The sequence below is a fragment of the Hemibagrus wyckioides genome, linkage group LG06 (assembly GCF_019097595.1).
Source record: "Hemibagrus wyckioides isolate EC202008001 linkage group LG06, SWU_Hwy_1.0, whole genome shotgun sequence".
NCBI lineage: Eukaryota > Metazoa > Chordata > Actinopteri > Siluriformes > Bagridae > Hemibagrus > Hemibagrus wyckioides.
The window spans coordinates 16,648,057-16,666,371 of NC_080715.1; the positions used below are offsets into that span (position 1 = coordinate 16,648,057).

At 38.3% G+C, this 18,315-nt stretch overlaps 1 protein-coding gene across 6 annotated transcripts in view; it reads right to left on the reverse strand.

The window, feature by feature from the left end:
* Positions 1-655: 655 nt before the first annotated feature.
* The window catches only part of rapgef4a (Rap guanine nucleotide exchange factor 4a), a 40,012-nt gene continuing 22,352 nt past the window's right edge, over positions 656-18,315 (reverse strand). For 3 of the 6 annotated variants that reach the window (XM_058391508.1, XM_058391510.1, XM_058391511.1), the window contains 25 exons: positions 17,411-17,472; positions 15,830-15,936; positions 15,556-15,677; positions 13,981-14,164; positions 13,522-13,606; positions 13,175-13,235; positions 12,937-13,013; positions 12,638-12,784; positions 11,703-11,809; positions 11,445-11,545; positions 9,825-9,903; positions 9,345-9,495; positions 8,339-8,427; positions 8,184-8,214; positions 7,992-8,070; positions 5,791-5,937; positions 4,650-4,747; positions 3,747-3,872; positions 3,059-3,237; positions 2,584-2,674; positions 2,342-2,392; positions 2,135-2,222; positions 1,923-1,987; positions 1,631-1,685; positions 656-1,188 (listed from right to left, as the gene is read on the reverse strand). In XM_058391508.1, the coding sequence (XP_058247491.1) occupies positions 1,061-1,188; positions 1,631-1,685; positions 1,923-1,987; positions 2,135-2,222; positions 2,342-2,392; positions 2,584-2,674; positions 3,059-3,237; positions 3,747-3,872; positions 4,650-4,747; positions 5,791-5,937; positions 7,992-8,070; positions 8,184-8,214; positions 8,339-8,427; positions 9,345-9,495; positions 9,825-9,903; positions 11,445-11,545; positions 11,703-11,809; positions 12,638-12,784; positions 12,937-13,013; positions 13,175-13,235; positions 13,522-13,606; positions 13,981-14,164; positions 15,556-15,677; positions 15,830-15,936; positions 17,411-17,472 (2,510 nt within the window). In that variant the 3' untranslated portion in view covers positions 656-1,060. Of the gene's footprint in view, positions 1,189-1,630; positions 1,686-1,922; positions 1,988-2,134; positions 2,223-2,341; positions 2,393-2,583; positions 2,675-3,058; positions 3,238-3,746; positions 3,873-4,649; positions 4,748-5,790; positions 5,938-7,991; positions 8,071-8,183; positions 8,215-8,338; positions 8,428-9,344; positions 9,496-9,824; positions 9,904-11,444; positions 11,546-11,702; positions 11,810-12,637; positions 12,785-12,936; positions 13,014-13,174; positions 13,236-13,521; positions 13,607-13,980; positions 14,165-15,555; positions 15,678-15,829; positions 15,937-16,032; positions 16,075-17,410; positions 17,473-17,552; positions 17,620-18,315 lie in introns of those variants that run through there. The other 3 variants (XM_058391513.1, XM_058391512.1, XM_058391509.1) reach the window with 3 other exon arrangements.

The following is an 18,315-nucleotide window of genomic DNA, read 5'->3' on the forward strand; positions in this document are numbered from 1 at the left end:
CACTGCCATTTCTCTGTCACTGCTGTGCTGAGAATGATCCACCACCTAAATCTGTCCGTAACAGAACTCTGAAGTCACACACCTGATAAAATGACAACTGAAATCATATTATAGATGAACATACTGTGAGACAATTTAGATCGGCAAACAGGCCTTCTTTAATAGACTTCAAATATTTACAAAATGCATACATCCCTCAGGAAACACTCCAATTATTTACACAGTGCAGTCCACATATAACAGTTAAAAGTTTGAACAAAGCTTACCCACGGACTTGTGCTTGGGGTCCCTTCATTTAATGTCGAACTAATTTCATGCTGAGGTGCAAATGAAGTAACACTTGATATTACATCAGATGCACAACATCAACAAACCCCATTCGTTCAAATTAACTTGTGTGCAAAAATAAAAGAACACACCTTGTGCAACGTTCATCACGAGATCATCTGCAATTCAACAAGCTCACTGATACTCCACCAAACAGAACAGTACAAGTAATAAACAGATAGTTCCTCCAGATTCCTCCATAAAACCATTGAGGTTTTAGTAGAAAGCCCAGTCCTTTAACATTTTTTGATGGATCTGAAAACAATTATAGGACAACACCTCAGCATGTCAGAAAAATATACTATGTACATAAAGGTACAAAAAACTGCAAAAGATTGTCTCGGATAATTTCCTTATGGATTAAAATGAAAACAGCATCCTACAAATGGCACATATATTTTCACTGTGGGTATGCTTGTGGATTCTGCTGAACATGAGAGGAAGAGCTCTGTAGGCTTGTCATATATACACTCACTGACCACTTTAATACGAATAGCTGTACACCTGTTCAGTCATACACTCTAATCAGTCGGTCAAGTGGCAGCTGTGCAATGCATAACTTTCCTCTGTATAATGTTATGCACTGCAGTGCTGCCACCTGACAGGGTTATTGGATAATTGCGAATGAGCAGATATACAGCTGTTCCTATTAAAGTGACCAGTGGTTGTATACAGCTAGATTATTCACTGGAAGAAGTGAAGCAGCATGGTTCTGTTCTGTGATGAGCAGGGCTCAGGGGCGTCGGGGCTCCAGCTTGTGAGAAAGTTGGGACAGAGTACGTTGGTTGTCGATCACACTGATTTGTCGCACATAGAGCCGAACGTCCTGGTGGTTCTTGGTAGCTTGAGGAGCTTCATGGTCTATAAACATATGAAAATGATACAAGGGGATCAGAGTGCAAGCAATTTTGGATGTGGTTTGTTCATATTCATGTTATAATTTGACTGCTACCTGGTTAAAATGGCAAATACCCTTTGCCATTATAATTCTATATAATTAAACATAGATACAAATAATAATTATTATATTATATAAATATATAATTTAAATTTACTGGCTGTCATAATAAAAAAAAGGTTAACTGACTCACATATTGCTGGAAAAAAAGAGAATAAAAAAAAGAGAGGAAAGAGAAGAAAAAGAAAGTTTCAGAATTACCATCGAATTTTCCTAACTACAAGCTACTAACCCCAATTATAAAGAATAGTGTCTGTAAGCCGAAAAAAAATGAAACTGGACAACTTAATTTGTTCATAGTCAGCTAAACCAGAAAAAAAGCTGTCCTTCAAACTGTGGACTTACTGAAGGGCTGACTTCTGCAGTATCTTATTATCCGGACCGTGTTGGCAATCATTCGCTGAAAAATATAAAACCATTGTAATAATCTGCCACAGAGCCATTACAACGTTATATATTACAAACTCTTTAAATGTATGATTTATTATTCAGTTATTGATATGAAGGTGTTATTCAGTAACTACCATGAATATTATAGTGACTACAAAAATGTTATAGGAAAGGTACAGTCAGGAGAGTAAGGAGTGCCTCATCCTAGGAGTTTAAAGGTTTAAATGGCTTTAAATATGAAACTCACCATTTTCTCAAAGTTCACCAAACTGTCAACAAATGTCTTGTTGCCCTCATGAGTAAAAATCATATCTGACAGGAATATAAAATCATAAATTAGACATTCGTTATAGCACTTTATCGGATTAATAAACTCGTCAATGCTCCTGGTATATTAGTTCTATAATTATGTTATAAGTGAGTGATTAATGCAGTTACACAGGCCCAAATCGCACCCACCTTTAATCAGTAAAGGCATGAAGGGGATGATGGGAGGGTCCAGTTTTGCCACAGTGAGGCGGTATGCTCTGTGGTTCCTAGACGGGTCCTGAAACATTCACAGAAAGATCAAGAAAGTTGGAGGAAGTGAGTGAGTGAGTGAGGGAGAGATGCAATTTGCTTTCTACTTCTTTCCCATATGTACTACAATGTAAGAGTTTAGCTTACCATCAAGTTTTCATACTCTGCATAAACCTTCTTAAACTTGCTGGGAAGTTTCTGTAAGGAGCAAGAAGGTAAAATATTCTTACATTTTTTTCCCTGAATGGAAGCTTCTCATTTAAGTATGTGTATGAGGTCTTATAACATGTGCATCACACACATACAAAGCACATATGAGGAAGGTCTGAGGAAGTTTAAGTCTGACCCCAGTGTATGATGATGATGATGATGATTATGTAAATGCTTACCTCCCATGTCTGACTGAGTCGGCTGACTGCTGGATTACTTAATCCCATAATAATAGCAAAGAACGAGTTCAGATTCTTAAACTCTTTACAGCTAAGAAAAAGAAAAATAGAGAAACACAGACATTATTTTATCTATCTATCTATCTATCTATCTATCTATCTATCTATCTATCTATCTATCTATCTATCTATCTATCTATCTATCTATCTATCTATCTATCTATCTATCTATCTATCTATCTACCTATCTATCATTAAACAGTGCATAAGCTCTCAGAAACAAGTACATATCCAAATAATTGATAAACTATAATTTGTACACCATGCTAGTTCTAAGCTGAGTAATTGTGATGCATTCTTGTGAGCAAAATAATTAGCATTCGACCCATTATCATGGAGCCCTAGTGTCTTTTTTAACTCTTTTGATTTATCAAAGGTTGTCCTAAATAAAAAAGCAGATAAATATGAGTCTCACTGTGCAGCGATCTTGATGAATTTCTTGAGCAGCTGGACACGTTTACTGAGGGTGGAGCAGAGGCACACCTCCGTCACCACCCAAAGCTGGATCTCATTGAACCGGCGTAGAAAGAGATCTAGATTCGCCGTGGCCTTTTTAAAGTGCTGCCGACCGAATGTATGGTAAATCAACTCGTGCTGAAGGAAAGCAGAGGAAATATTATCAGTTCAGCTGAAGAAAAAACAGTCACATAATGTCAGGTATCAAATCACTTATGCTTTCACGCTCATAAGTGTGTATGTGTGTGCGTGTGAGACATTGTCACTAGTGTGATTCTACACTCTGTCACATTCATTATAATCTGTGAATAACTGCTGGGATGTGTTGCCTTCATTACACGTCTCTCTGCACACGCTGTGAATTTGTGGTTTTCAGTAGCAGAAGTTTATTTCCGTTCATCTTGCACAATCTCTCAAAGTAACATCAACTGTTAATGTGAAACTATTGCACTCTCCTGTGCTAAACCATACTATGTGCCAGTGTTTATTTATAGTCATTTATTTTGTAGCATTTGTTTTCTTTCCTGTATGGTATATAGTTGTGGAAAAACTACACTAGAATTTGTAGTGTAGTTTGTAGTCATAGCCCTGTCACTCTGGATAAAAGCATCGTCCAAATGAATAAATGTAAATGTGTGCATGTTTACCTCATGCACACAGTTGAAGAGTTCCCATTCATAAAGGGTCATCTGGTAGGCCACCTCTTTGGAGCTCATTAGCTCAAGGGTGGACATGGAGCCAGCGGATGGTCCCTCTTGCTCTGGTAATGGGGTCTGTGTTCACATTGAAGCATAATAATCACTCAGGGTTTATAGACTTCATGAAACACAACACTATGCACCTTATACACCTTTAGACCTGCAAAAGCTGTTGCTTCATAGACATCTTTAGTCAGTTATGACTTGTTTTTTGACGTGTTTGATGAGTTTTTGAAGTGTCTTAAGGATTTTACCTGACTATCTATAATTCAGCTTTAAATAACCTCTGAGCGCATATCTGAATAATTTATAAACTTGTCATCATAACTTGTACACCATGTTTGGCTTCATGCATTCACATAAAAATTCCTGTAAATATATATAGCATTTGTTTTCAGCAAAATGTTGTTAGTATTGAACAGGATTGTACTGTAAGCAAACGAGCAATTAAAGCGCTTAAAGTGCCAGAAAATGCAATGCATTATGGGAAATCTAGCATTTTAAGCTGAAATACGAATAGTGTATACTCTGTGTCAGTATCAGAAAATTAGCCTAGCATTTTTTGTGCTCTTTATTCAAGTGGCTGTTTTTGGAATACCAGCTAGTCAGTAGGATCCTGCTTCAATTTGGATAAACCTCCACATTTTTTGCAAATGAAGACTGCAAAGTCCAGCCGAAAGAACAGAAAAGTGTAGTAAAGCATGTGTGTGTGTGTGTGTGTGTGAAAGAGAGAGAGAGAGAGAGAGAGAGAGACATTGCCACTAGTTTGACACCACACTCTATAAGGTGTGTGTGTGTGTGTCTGTGTGTGTGTGTGTGTGTGTGTGTGTGTATGTGTGTGTTTGTGTTTACCAAAGAGTTAATCTGTTCCCTGGAGCAGACAAACAAACGGCCATTAACGCTGAGAGAGGAGAAAATGGACACTTCATTTGGCTTCAAAACCACTTTTTCTGAAAAAGAAAAAAAAACTTATTAAATAACAGTAGTAGTTATTTAATAATTATATTATTAACAGTAATAATAATAATAATAATAATGATGTTCATTTTGACAAGATTAACAGGTTAAACAATATATTTATCGTTCTGTGAATTATGCGGGAGGATTTTAATCATCTGATTTATAACACTGCTTTTAATAATCATTGTTTCCTAAAACAATGTTTAACCAGTGTTTAATGAGTGTTTAATATATATATATATATATTCTGCCAAATGAAAACTTAACACGTTGTTGTTGGTATGTAAACCAATTGAAAAAAGAAAAATGCTCACCAGAATTCACACAAGACCAATTAATGACTTCACCTATCATTAACACTGGTGCCAAAAATCCCTGCTCATGGTTTCAGGTCTAAATATAGTGTGTTATTATTGTTTTGGAGCACTCACACACTTTTCCTGAAGCAGGGCCGAGGAGTGTGTGTTCTCCTGCCTGGTTGCCATAACAGAGTGCTTGCTGTTCTATAATAACCCAGAGCCCTCACTCTCCTCTTTATCATCTCAAACCTCTAAATGTGACATTTATGCTGTAATACATCTGTGTAACAAGCAGATGTAGACAGCACACATACATCAGTGTCTTACCATCGGCATCAGAAACTCCATGACAAAAAATAATGTAATAGTACCATTGTAAACATTAGTAAAGTTACAACTATATGTGTGTGTGTGTGTTGCTATTATGAAGGTCAGTATTAGGCCATTATGGAAAAGCCTGTCTCCTCTCCAGCAGCCACAGTGGTGCTCAGAATTTTATATAATGCAGTGATAGTGATGCGCTGCTGAGAATAAAGCCTTCATGTGGCAAGCAGCCAGAGGTCACACACTTAGAGTGCATTTCCATAGCCATTCATCAAACACACTTGAAAATTAAAGTGGACTCTAATGAATCACTTACCAAGTTTAAATAAACATTTTTTTTCACAAGAGGTGAATCCATTCTTAAAATGACTAATAACAAAAGAAGCGTGTGCATAGATAAATGTTCTCACCACCAGCTGAGCTAAGGTGAACCAGGAGAAGATCGTCTTGTGAGCCCAGTTTATCTGATACAGCAGACACAACCTCTCTGACAGAGGCAGACACAGGCACCCGGATGGTGGTGTAAGTGTGGTCACTACAGTACACCTTAAACAGAACTGCAGGGAGAAAACACAAGAGTGGTTAAAAGTATCGACAAGGAAGAGTCTGGCTTAAAACTCATAATTATCATCAACACTTCTACTTTTACTGACTGGGATTTCTAGCCGTTATATCTTTCAACTGCACCAACAATATGGGAATGCTACATTTTAATTTATATGTTATTATAAGAAATGATATAATCGAAATGAGATTTCACTGCATCGTCTGTTTTCTTTAAAATAATATAAAAATATGACTTCTGGCTAAGATGTACAATACTGTGCAAATGCTGCAAAAACGGCTTCAAAAATCATGAAATTACGATTTTTCAACACGTCTATAACCAGTAAACAACAGTAAACTAATTAGAATATACATCAGTAATGTCTATAACTGTCCAGTTTTATAAGGTAAGTTTTTTGAAGCATCCCAGAGAATCTGCCACAGTTTTTCTTGTGACATTGACTGTCATACACGCTGTGTTTTCAGGTAGGCAGTTATGGCCACAGGTGTAGACATACAGGACTGTATTAAACTTGGAAATCAAACAAGGTACAGGCAATGGTCAGATGTTCAACAAACAACATGAACTAGGCAAGACTGTGGACAAAATACAGAAAACTAAAAATGGGATCTAAAGCAGAAAAGCAAAATAAATACAATGACTCTGGAACATCTGGAACAAAGTGAACTCACAAAGTGCATACTTTACAAAGAAGGAAGAAACACAAGGGCTTAAATTGACAGAATATTCAAAAGGCAAACTAAAAACAGAAGAAAGTAATAAAGATGCGGTAGAGATACAACCGACAACAGGACATGAGCAGGGCATCCTAGACAGGGCATCCTCGCCAGGGTCAGGTAGCTGAGTGAGAGTGGACATGGGAGGATGACATGCTGACAACTGGATTGAACTTCATGAAGCTCATCACCTTCTGGCTTGTGTTTGGCTGGAGAAGCCACACCGTAGGCCTCTGACTTAAGCTTGTTTGGAGGTTCCACACTGTTGGGCTATGAGATGAGCATTGTATGGGAGATCAGCCAATCGGCTGCCTAAGCCTTCATCTCCCCTTCATCTCCAGCCCTTCCCTCCATGTAGCAGGTCATGTGTGTCCGACTGGGTTAAATTTTTAGGGGTAACTTTTCCTCAGTCTCCCAGAACTGAGGCATCTCAGAAAGATCACAAACTAAGGCATGCTTTCCAAACACAGTTGACCTTGGGCGACCCGGTCATTAGCCTGTTAAAGCCAGTACAACATGAACCTCAGCCATTCCTTGTCTTTGGCCTTGGGGTTCACCAGACATTCAAAATCAAATTGGCACTGTAGCTAGAACCCATCCTGTGCAAATTGAGTGCTGTCAATGTGAGCTGGGGTGTCCAAGGGGATCCACTGGGGGAAACTGCATCAAGCTGAACGCCAGCATGGTGATTTTGGCATTACTCTTACTTCCCTTTTGCTTCCCCGCTGCATCCATTGTAGGGCAAAGTATTCTGTCTCATAGGCGGGTACGGACACAAATGCAAGTATACAAGACTTGATTGTACTTGCCAGTCAAAGAAAAGAAATGGTCAGGCTGTTAAAAAACAACATGAACCAGGCAAGGCTATAGACAAAAAAAAAAAAACAACAGAAAACCAGAAACACAAATAAAAGCAGAGTAGCAAACTAAATAAACCGGCTTGGTAACAGATGGAACAAAATGAATACAGAGCAAATATGTTGCATAGAACAAAGAAACGCAAGGGCTTAAATACACAGAGTAATCAAAGGGCAAACTAAAAACAGGTAAGACACATTACTGAGTCAACCAATGACGAGACATTGGGTGGAGACAGGACATGAACCACAACAAAACACATGTGGCAATGTAAACCAACACTCAACAACACCAAAATCTGTACCAGAGCAAAAAAATAAAATGGACACATTTTTGCATTAATGATCAAACATACAGCATAAACACATCATTGACCACCTTTACTGAATTCATACATTTGACCTTTTTTTGCACTGAAAGTTTCTTTATGAAGTAGAACACAATACAACTCAAACTCAGGGATACTTACTCTCATCTGTGCTTTTGATTGGCTGCCTTTTTTGCAGTTTCTCATCTCCCATGCTGAACTGCCGAAGGAGCACTTTGTGCTGCAATCAGAGGGATTAAACATAAACTACTGATGATACACCCTACTCTAGAACATCAAGTAATAATGCAAATCGCTCTGTTCTTTCACAGACATAATATTTTTTTTCCTCACCTTTTTCTGAGAGGGATTCGCATCATCTGAACTGAAAATAAAAATGAATGGATTTGTCATGCTCAGAATTAATAAACTTCATCATGGCTTTTTAAAAAAAAAAAAACATTTTAATACCTGACCAGTAGAAACTTAGAGGAAGAATACGATCTTACTTCTGTTTGAGGACAGTTTCCAGCTCAGGAAGCTGATCTTTGAGTGCAGGGATATGTTTGGCATCTTCAGATACTGCCATGTAAAAATCCTGCAGCACAAACAATAAAGTACACTCAGTATCAAGCAGAGATCTTCTACACACAACCCTGCTTATATTCACAATTATGTTTGCATTTGGTTTCTGGTTGGACAGTTTAGAAGTATCTTTTCACTTAATTGTGTTAAGATTACAGCAGTGGGGTATAAATCAGGATTTATATGTATGAGCTGAAAAGTTTGAATCACTCTCGACTTGCTCTAGTTAGGGTTTTTCTGATGATCTAAAAATGTCAGCATTTTTCAACAGGCACAAACTCTCAAGCAGTTTGCAAAGAGCGGTAAAGTTGAGTCAATGCAATCAGAAAAAAAGCTTTAACAAGAATTAAAAAAGAAAAATGAAACTAAGAAAATGGTCTAAGAAAAAAAAGAGTTGTGGGGTCATTATCAGCATTAAAAATCTATAATTCAGAAATGGAAGGAACACAGATAAGAGCACTTACAGAGAGTGGAAAAATTATCTGGGGGAAAAAAAAGAGTGCCTGAGAGACTCTCAAAAATCAGAAACAATACGCTATTAGTCACAAGTGGAATAAAAGCCCATATCATCTCATTCAGAAATATCATTTTGATTGTTCCAGTCTTAATAATTCTGACATTATTTTTTCATACATCCAATAATTCAAGTAAAGTTTGTACTCTCTTTGTGACTTTACGATATTGAATTAAGGGTGTGCAAACTTTTGCACTTCACTGTATACATTTTTAGGAAAACTAATTAATGCAGGACGTGGAGTGTCATCATAATATATTTTAAGCCAGTGATGAAACCCTGAAAATCGAAATGTTGCACCACCGTGTAATATAAAACCTATCGTTTACTGAAGCTGATGCAGAATCATTTATTCAGGTGTGTGATTGTAACGTGGACTGAAAAATTGCCCTTGGTGTTTATGTGCTGAAGGAGACCTGGAGGAAGGCCAGTGAGCTCTCCTCCTCCTGCAGGTGGGGGGTGTTAATGGCAGCCCACTGCAGCACCAGACGAATGACTCTGCGCTTGTTATTCAGAGTGTAGTCGAGCCTCTCCTGATCACTGCCCTGAGACGCCTGCGACTGGTAGGTGCACTGAGGTTAAGGACACAATGTACAATGCGGCACATGACCTGGGTACAACTGCTGAGAAGCTTCCAGAAGTGTCTAGATACAATGCCTTGCAAGGTTTAAATGAGAAGTATGGTCCAATTTATGCTACAGAATGTGTTGACTATGGTATTGAAAAAGAAAGTTACTAAGGCTATCAGAAATGCTTAAAATAAGCAAGAGCCTAATGCAAAACAGGGAGAGAGAAGGATAAAGCAATATTAAAGGTATATTAGATTAACATATTTAAGGTATATTAAAGAAAGGCTATATTTAAAATATGGTAAAAGTTACAGAGGTAAAGGATATTGGGCCATGAGGAGTGGACACAGTTGCTTATTGGGAATAAATACACAGTGCATAAGCACAAAGTCATCCAACGCTGGATCTGCAAACAGATAGAAAGAGTGAAAGACAGATTAAGAAACATAGACAAATGTAAAAACAGTGACAGAGGAAGAAAAAATGATCTTTATCACATTTCAACATGTCCAGTAAACATCAAGCCAGACCCCTGTATACTAAGCACATGGCTTGGTCTGCATTAGATCAGTGGATGTGTTTAGTACTAAATATAGACATGTCCAATCTGGACTCGTTCACTCATCCTTCACCCGACACTCCTACGTCTCAGAGGGAAAATGCTGCGGGATACATGGTAAACAGTTTACCAGTAAATTGTATCCATGAACCTGACTGAGACTGGTCAACATTCACTGAAAGAAATGAGCTAACTTCATTAGAAAATGCAGCCTAGGGAATTTTTCCACATTTGTCAATTTAATTTGTAATGACTGCCTCGCTATGTGTGAGTATATGTGATTACCTTGGACAAGAATTTCTACACGGTTCTCCAAATAACTGAAAAGCTGTTTAACTGATATTCATTTGTAATTAACATCAAATGAATGAATGAGCTGGTATTACAGCCAATAACTGTTTATGCAAACAAGCTTTAGAAAAATACAGCTTTATTTTGTTGTCTGTATCAGTTTATATTAAAAGCCGGTCAAGTCTAAAAGAGTAAGAATTTTAGGGTTGCCCGTGTTCAGCACTGAATTATTTGTGATGTGGAATTCCACAGTAGTGGAGACACTCAGGTCTTAACACTTTGCAGTTTTAATAACTATTTCCGTTTCCTGATAGGATTAAATGATTTCATTTTTTGTGTCCTTTGTATACAGTGTTTTACTATTTTTAAAAAACCTTTTCTTGTGATGTGCATCAATGATACTGTGGAGAGGTTAGAATTGTTTGGCCAGCAGGGGGCTCACACTCCCCTTATTTCCCATTACCCTTCTCACTAGCAGTTAGAGTCATGATGCTCTACACACAGAAACCCAACAGTGTCCTGACAAATCTTAATGCAGACTTCACGCATTACAATAATTCATTTGTTTATTCTGACTGAAAAAGTCCATTTTCCTTTCGGCAGACACCAGTGTAGAGGGAGAAAGGGTTACTTGTTTTCTAAATGCTCCATTACATTTACATTTCTGTCATTTGGCAGATGCCCTTGTCCAGAGTGACTTACGTTTTATCTCATTTTACACAACTGAGCGTTTTTTTAGGGTTAAGGACCTTGCTCAGGGGCCCAGCAGTGGCAGCTTGGTGGATCTGGGATTTTCCAATCAGTAGACCAACACCTTAACCACTAAGCTACCACATCCCCCATACATTACATGTAGCTATATAATTACATACGATACCATTATATAAAATATATAAACATATCTACAATCTGAACATAACTATACATTGCGCAAATAAATGAGATGTATGCCGCATCACACCACCCACTGAAAGGTTATTTTATTTGTAACAGCATGTATCATTTATAAGCATTTCACTATGTCATACTGTGTATGGTTATGTATGTGACAAATAATATGTGATTTGAATTTGATACCATTGAGTTTTATTCCTTACATGTGATGAAAGTACCTGACTCTGTAAACTTGGAATCTAGTTTCATGGTCTCTAGGAAATGTTCAAGAATCTTCTCTGGAGTTCCAGACATCACAGTGTATCTACAGCACACAATATTAAATAAACATTCAGCGTATCCACAAAGCGCTATTAACATCTGATAAAGTGCAGATGCACACACATAGTGAATGAATCATTAATGAACGAAGAGAAGAGAATCAGAGAGACTGAGATAAAGAGGTAGTGCTGGGGTCATACTTGAGTGGTGAGGAGCCTGCATGGCTGGAGCTTCTGATGTTGCTCTTTTCAAGAACTAAAACATCTGCTTCATGTTCCTTCAAACGCACTGTATTTGCTTCTACATCCTACAAAATACACAGAGGCCTTATCTTAACAGTTACAAAAGTAAGTGAATAAAACATTACTGCTTAATGGAAATATGCAGACATGCACAACAGTAGAAACTCACACACATACACACACACACACACACACACAGAGTGCTGAATAGTGGGGTCAGCATACTGGATTAGCAATGTTGTGAGAAGAAGTGTAGTCAGCAGATTAACTGATCCTGGGATCTACCACACACACACACACAGGATTGCTCTGGGTAACTATTGAAATATAAATATGGTAAAGTAAGGCATAGTTTTAGTGTTTATTATATTCATACACTAATAGCTGATATTTGATCTGTGTATTAGAGTGGTGACTCTCTAAGAGTGCTGAGTAGAAGATTTCTCAACATTTTCCATGAGGTTTGAAGCAGCACAGTTACAGAATTTGTTGTTGCAATTTTGCGAAACCTCCAACAGAGGGAGACTTTAATTGATCAGTAAACTAGTATAAGGCCAGATCTGCTCAGATAAATAAATGTGCTATATATATAAAACTCTCAGTAGACAATTTTCTTTGTCTAACTCTGAGTATCCGGTTAGACACTGCTTCGCTCTTCCTGGGCTATGGCTCCTATTGTCTAAGCAAAGAGGATTTTCCTGTCAAAGTCAACAGTTTGTAAATGACATGGCATGTAAAAGGGGAGAGACGGAAACAGAGAAATAAAGAGGTAGCAATGCACCCAAAAGTTATTATTGAGCAACAAGCACTCAATAATAAAAGTACCACAGTACATCACAGAGCACATTAAATGAACACAGAAAACATCAATATTATTCTAATTGTGATCTCACCCTGAGGATCCTGTTAAAATCCTCTTTGTCCACCCTCAGGAAGTGGCAGTTGTCCTCTCGCAGGACAATGGAGGCTGCACGCGGTGCATCATTTACCAGAGCGAGCTTCCCAAAATCATCCCCCTCATGCAGTGTGCAAACCACACCCTGCAAACACACACACACACACACACCCCTCCGCTGTAGTTGCACCCATCATCACCCCTCACACCATCATCACATTAAACCCGCTGAAAAAATGTCTTTCCAGGTTTTATGTTATGTTAGAAAAGAAAGAACAGTAAATATAATGATCTCACCTTGCCATAAATGACCACATTGACTGAACCCTTCAGGATGATATACCATGAGGTTCCCTCCTCTCCCTGATTAAACACTGGCAATGAAAGAATTACAGACACACCCATGAAAAACTGATGAGAAAAGTGGCACAGAAATACATATTCAGGAAGTAATCATTTTCATATTAAACTAGCTTTAATCTAGTAAAATGTGTGTGTAGAATTCTGCTCAAACAGGACTCATTTATCTACTCACATACTGTTCCTGCTTTCGCATGGGACTCAAAAATGAGGACGCCTGCTAACTCCCTTTTGACCTAAAAAATACATAACACACAATAAAAAAACCCAAGTGTACAATCTCCTTATCTCTGAAATATTTTCATAAACAATCTTCTGCTTCTTACTCAGTTTGTTTTAAGAAATCAGTTGAATATCAGTTGTTTATGTAGTATGTTATTCTTCAGTGCAATGTGGTCCGAGGAATCGCTCCTTTAAAGGTTATACTGTATTATTGTGTGACCTGACAGCGCATCGCCAGGCCACTCACAGGGAGATCAGAGGGACATTAATGTAATTTAATTCTGCAGCATGCACACTTACTGTTGTAGAAAGGTGAGATAAGGCTTTTATATGCAGCAGTTCCTCATAAATAATCTCTAAATCATCTACTGTCCTCTGGCCGGGCCTGAAAGAAAGATATGTAGATGACTTTTATAACTAGAATAGGATTAGAAAATATTATAAAAGAGAGTTTTAAGACATCAAAATACAGGCTGAACAACGAACAGTACAGTTTTGGCTTCACTTTTAGTGTTTTTTCCCCTAATCTGATGAAAAAAAGAAAAGACATTTCCTGTGGTGATTTACTGTATGTTACTCAACCTGTGCCTAATCAGCACTATTTGCAAAAAAAGATCTAAGCAGGAAGCTTGCCAGGACAAGAGTGTGTATTAATCAGTTAAATTTCACAGCTGTTCTATTCATAGCTGTGCCCTTGAGAGGAAATACAATGACAGTACAGCTCTAGAGGTCACTCCTATTTCTGTGGCAGGGACGTACTGTTTTCGAAGGATCATGCGCATGTGGGCGTCCGGGCCCATCTGAGACAGGAAAAGGAGGGTGTCCTGCAGTTCCTCCTCACTCTCTTTCTTTTCCTCTTCACTGGGGAGTGGTGCATCTTCCTGCTCATCATCCAGGAAGCGATAGAACAGGTACTTATCCTGGAAATTCAGCTCCTGATCAACTGCGCCACAAAAAAAAAAGGCCAGCGTTATTCATTGTCGAGGGACTAAACACACACACAAACACACATTCACCTGAGAGCACCATAACATATGCTGCGCTGACTGTGTGTGTCCCATTGATTTGAACAGAAAGGAAATAAAGGTTCAATTAGGATTCTTCTCATGCAGCAGGCAAGCCAGTGCTAGCTCTGGACTGGAGCGTGTGCCAAGTGCGTGCCCACAGAGAGCGACAAAGCCTGTAAATTACGCCTGCCTCATTCAGCAAGTGGAACATCAGCTCAGTTCCAGTCATACAGCTCTTTCACACAGAGACAAACGTGTGATTAGACTGTAATTACCTGTGATAGTGTATAATCAGATATGATAGTGGACAAAAATAAGTATGGCATAATAATATCATTCCAAAATAGAAAAAGAAATAAAATGAACCTAGGCAATAAGTGATATTTTCAGCTTAAACACATTTTTAGCACAGCATATTTTTTCTTTCATGCTCTCCCTAATTTAGTCTTGACCAAATCCCACACTCTCTCCTATCATACAACAGCTTCACCAGGGAAGGTGTTACCTCTGAGACACGGGAAGCAGCCAAGCATCTTTTCAAACTGCTACTCACAGCCTAGCATAACACATTCAGAGGAAGTTGTATCCATCCTCTTCCACATACACAACACCCAGGACTGGTTAGTGTCACTATGAATAGTTAGCAAGAAATGGCTAGTGCTATTGACAGTTATTGTACGGTGTCTCTACCACCCACACAGCATGGGCAACTTTGCTGTCCCAGTCACGGATGGCTGTGGCATCAACAGGATTCACACTCATGATCACTGGCTTTAAAAATTCTGTTTTTTATTGCTACCCCAACAATTTGGTGAAGTTCTTTCAGAAAGAATAACACTACTTTGTTATCATGGTCCTTTATATTGTTAGGTTGATTTGGTTGCTTGTTTGGGGTCATTTTCATGCTAAATAATCCATGTACGTGACCCGAGTTAAAGTGTATATGTATTTTTATATACATAATTTGGCCAAGACAACAATAAAGTTTCTGGATAATGAGAGTTGGAGTTAAAAACCAAAACCAAAACAGTTTGGCTCTTAATGGTGCACAATACAGTCATCCCAATTTTGCATAAGATTTAAAAAGTTAAAGGAAAGGTTGAATAGAAAACACTGATATCAATATACAGAAATATACTCTTATATTGCACAAGAGTAACTCAATTCAATTCAATTCAGTTTTTATGTATAGCACTTTTAACAACGGACATTGTATCAATTGTAGCTTTACAGAAATATAAAAATTCAGAATAAAAATTACAAAGTGTAAAATTTAAATTTATATTTATTACTGTTTCTCTAATTAGTAATGATGGTGATAACTGACCGTGGTTGAGTACGCCTTCCTCCAGCAACACCTGCCACATCCCAACAGCCTGAACCCGCGTGTGCACACAGGAACTCTGCTGCATCTGCCAGTCAACCAGCTCCGTGCCTACACAACACCGCCTACACACACACACACACACACACACACACACACACACACACACACAAAGCACCTTTCATAGACTGAGCTGTACCAAAATGCCTCTGTGAATGTGTCTGCAAATGTGCATTAGTTTATTAGACAGGAATGTCGCTGCTCCTCGGATGCTTACTTGTAAGTCTTTAGGTGGTATTTCCTGTCTCGGATCATGTGAGGTGCTTGGGTGAGGATGGCATTCCTAAGCACTTTACCGGCCCGCATGATCTTCTCAGATGGAACCTACAAAATTCACAAATATCTGTATCACCACAGGAAAGTGCATTCTTCTGCACCGTGATTGGCTAACACAGCTGTCAGTCGGATGATGGGATGGACTATCTGTATTATGAGTTGGGGAATGTTTCCAATAAATGATTGCTGAAAAACAAAATGTAGAGAGAAACTGGAAGACGTACAGGTTACTGATTCCATCTTACAAATCTTTGATAATTGTTTATAACTATTTCTTAGACTATTTCTGTCTTGTTAAATGACAAAAAGACAGACTCAGACTACGGTAATACCTACAATCTGAAAATGCAGCCATGATAATTATCAGCAACTGAATAATGGCAATTCATGAAGAGCTTCTTTTTGCACATCAACATACTACTCACAGTAAACTTTCTGTTTTCTGAGTGCAGCTCAGTTCTGCTCTTTAAAAATAGGAAGGCAGCACATTTAATGGCAGTGTGCCACTATGTACATAAACTATAACTCATAAGAGCAAGTCAAAGGAAAAGATGAAAAGGTACGCCGATTGCAATAATTAATTGCATTAGCGCATTTCAGTGTGTCCTGATTTTAATTATGTTTTCCTAAGCAGATACAGTGATTGTGTGGGTTAAAGCCATTAATGGCGCCATTCAAAACAAATCCATTTCAGCGCTCAATCAAGCAGTGCAACGTTTTGTGAGTTAAATAAATAATGTTTTTTAGATAGCAAGTGTTTCTAAAATATACCCTTAGAAAAATGTCCCTTCAGTGGGGTTCTTTGTATAGTTTTCTTTAGTTTCACAGGCTTTCTGATAGGGAAACACACTGTTCCTTAAGGGTTATCTAGTTGACCCAAGAGTGTTAGTGTATTTGACACATGGACAAACAAAAGGTCTATAGAAAAAACAAAAGTGAACTGAATTGCTCCACTTGGGTCTAATGATGAAAGAGTGACAAAGTGTTGGAAAAATTACACTGGCTCACTGTATGAGCCTAACTTTTAAAGTGCATAACATATCGAAGGATTTCCCATTCATGAAAAGGTTGCATTTCCCCTGGAATAGCGGGAGTGGAGGCCCTGCAGGCACATCAGCATGTGCTCAGCTGCAGGAGATGATCCCATGCTGTCTCTGGGAGCCAAAGAGGAACCGTCCTCGTCCCCCCCCATGGCCATGTCCTGTTCACATGCCAGCACACTGCATTTTTTAACACCCTCCCACTTTCAATTATGCATTATGCATTACAACGCTTCTCTCAAATTCTTTCAGTTATACATCACATAGGTGTGTAGCAATATGGTGTATCATATTGTATCGTTCAATAAGAAGCTCTCGAAGCAGTACAGCGTCATTAATAATCAGTTTACAGTTAAGTGTCACATATCACTGGAGAATGAATCTGCTTCCAATTGACTGAATATTTAATTGTAATTTATTTGAATGTATTAAGGTACAAACTTTAAGCAGAGGAAAATGATGCATGAGAAGTACATTCATACCTTATTCAGGTGTCTGGACATTGATCCTAGGGAGTGACCCAGATTCTCTTTGTCAGGCATTCCTATAAACAGATAAAAAACAACTGCATTTACAAAAGGCATTGATAAAATTCTCCAGAAGAACAACGATCTTAGCACATACTGTACACAGCCATAGAGATCCCTCTCTGTCTCTAATAGAGATTGTCAAACATATAACAGTTTAAACACCAGTGAGACTGCAGCAAAAAACGTAAAGGACGGCACAGAAATGCCCCATGATAGAGACACAACTGCTGGGAATTCATGGTGAGTGTTTGTGTGTGTGAGGATGTGTGTAATCTGTAGAGGCACATCCTGAGGGAGGTCAGGAAAAGAGGCTTGATCTTCACTTAAGGTTACAAACGTAAGCACCGCTCCTTCAGGACAAACAGTCCATTTAGAGCATCCGGCCTTCTAATACTCTTATCTTTCACAAAGCACACCCTTTCTCTCAGCTGAGACATGATTCCTTTTATAGACTTTGAAAAACCCTGCTAAAAATATTCTAAAAAGATATCTGCGGGTGAGATACCACAGGAAACACTTATATCACAAACACTTCTGTGAAAATTGAGAGTTTGATTGAAGAAAGGGTCTGATTAATGTCAAAATTAAACTTTTGAGTTAAAGAATAAAAGTAAAAGTTGGATTGAAATCTCTTCTACAAAGACCAATTTTTATTCATCCAGTAAACTCATGAATCATTTAATGACAGATTTCAAGCATGGAGGTTTGACCTGCAGGTTGATATAACTGAGGATGAGTGGCAAATAGCATTTTTAAAAGCCCAAACTCAGACAATGAGCACCGATCTGAGACTGCTTCAGTATAAAAGGTTGAGTAGACAATATATCACTCCGGTTAAGTTACATCACTTCAACCTG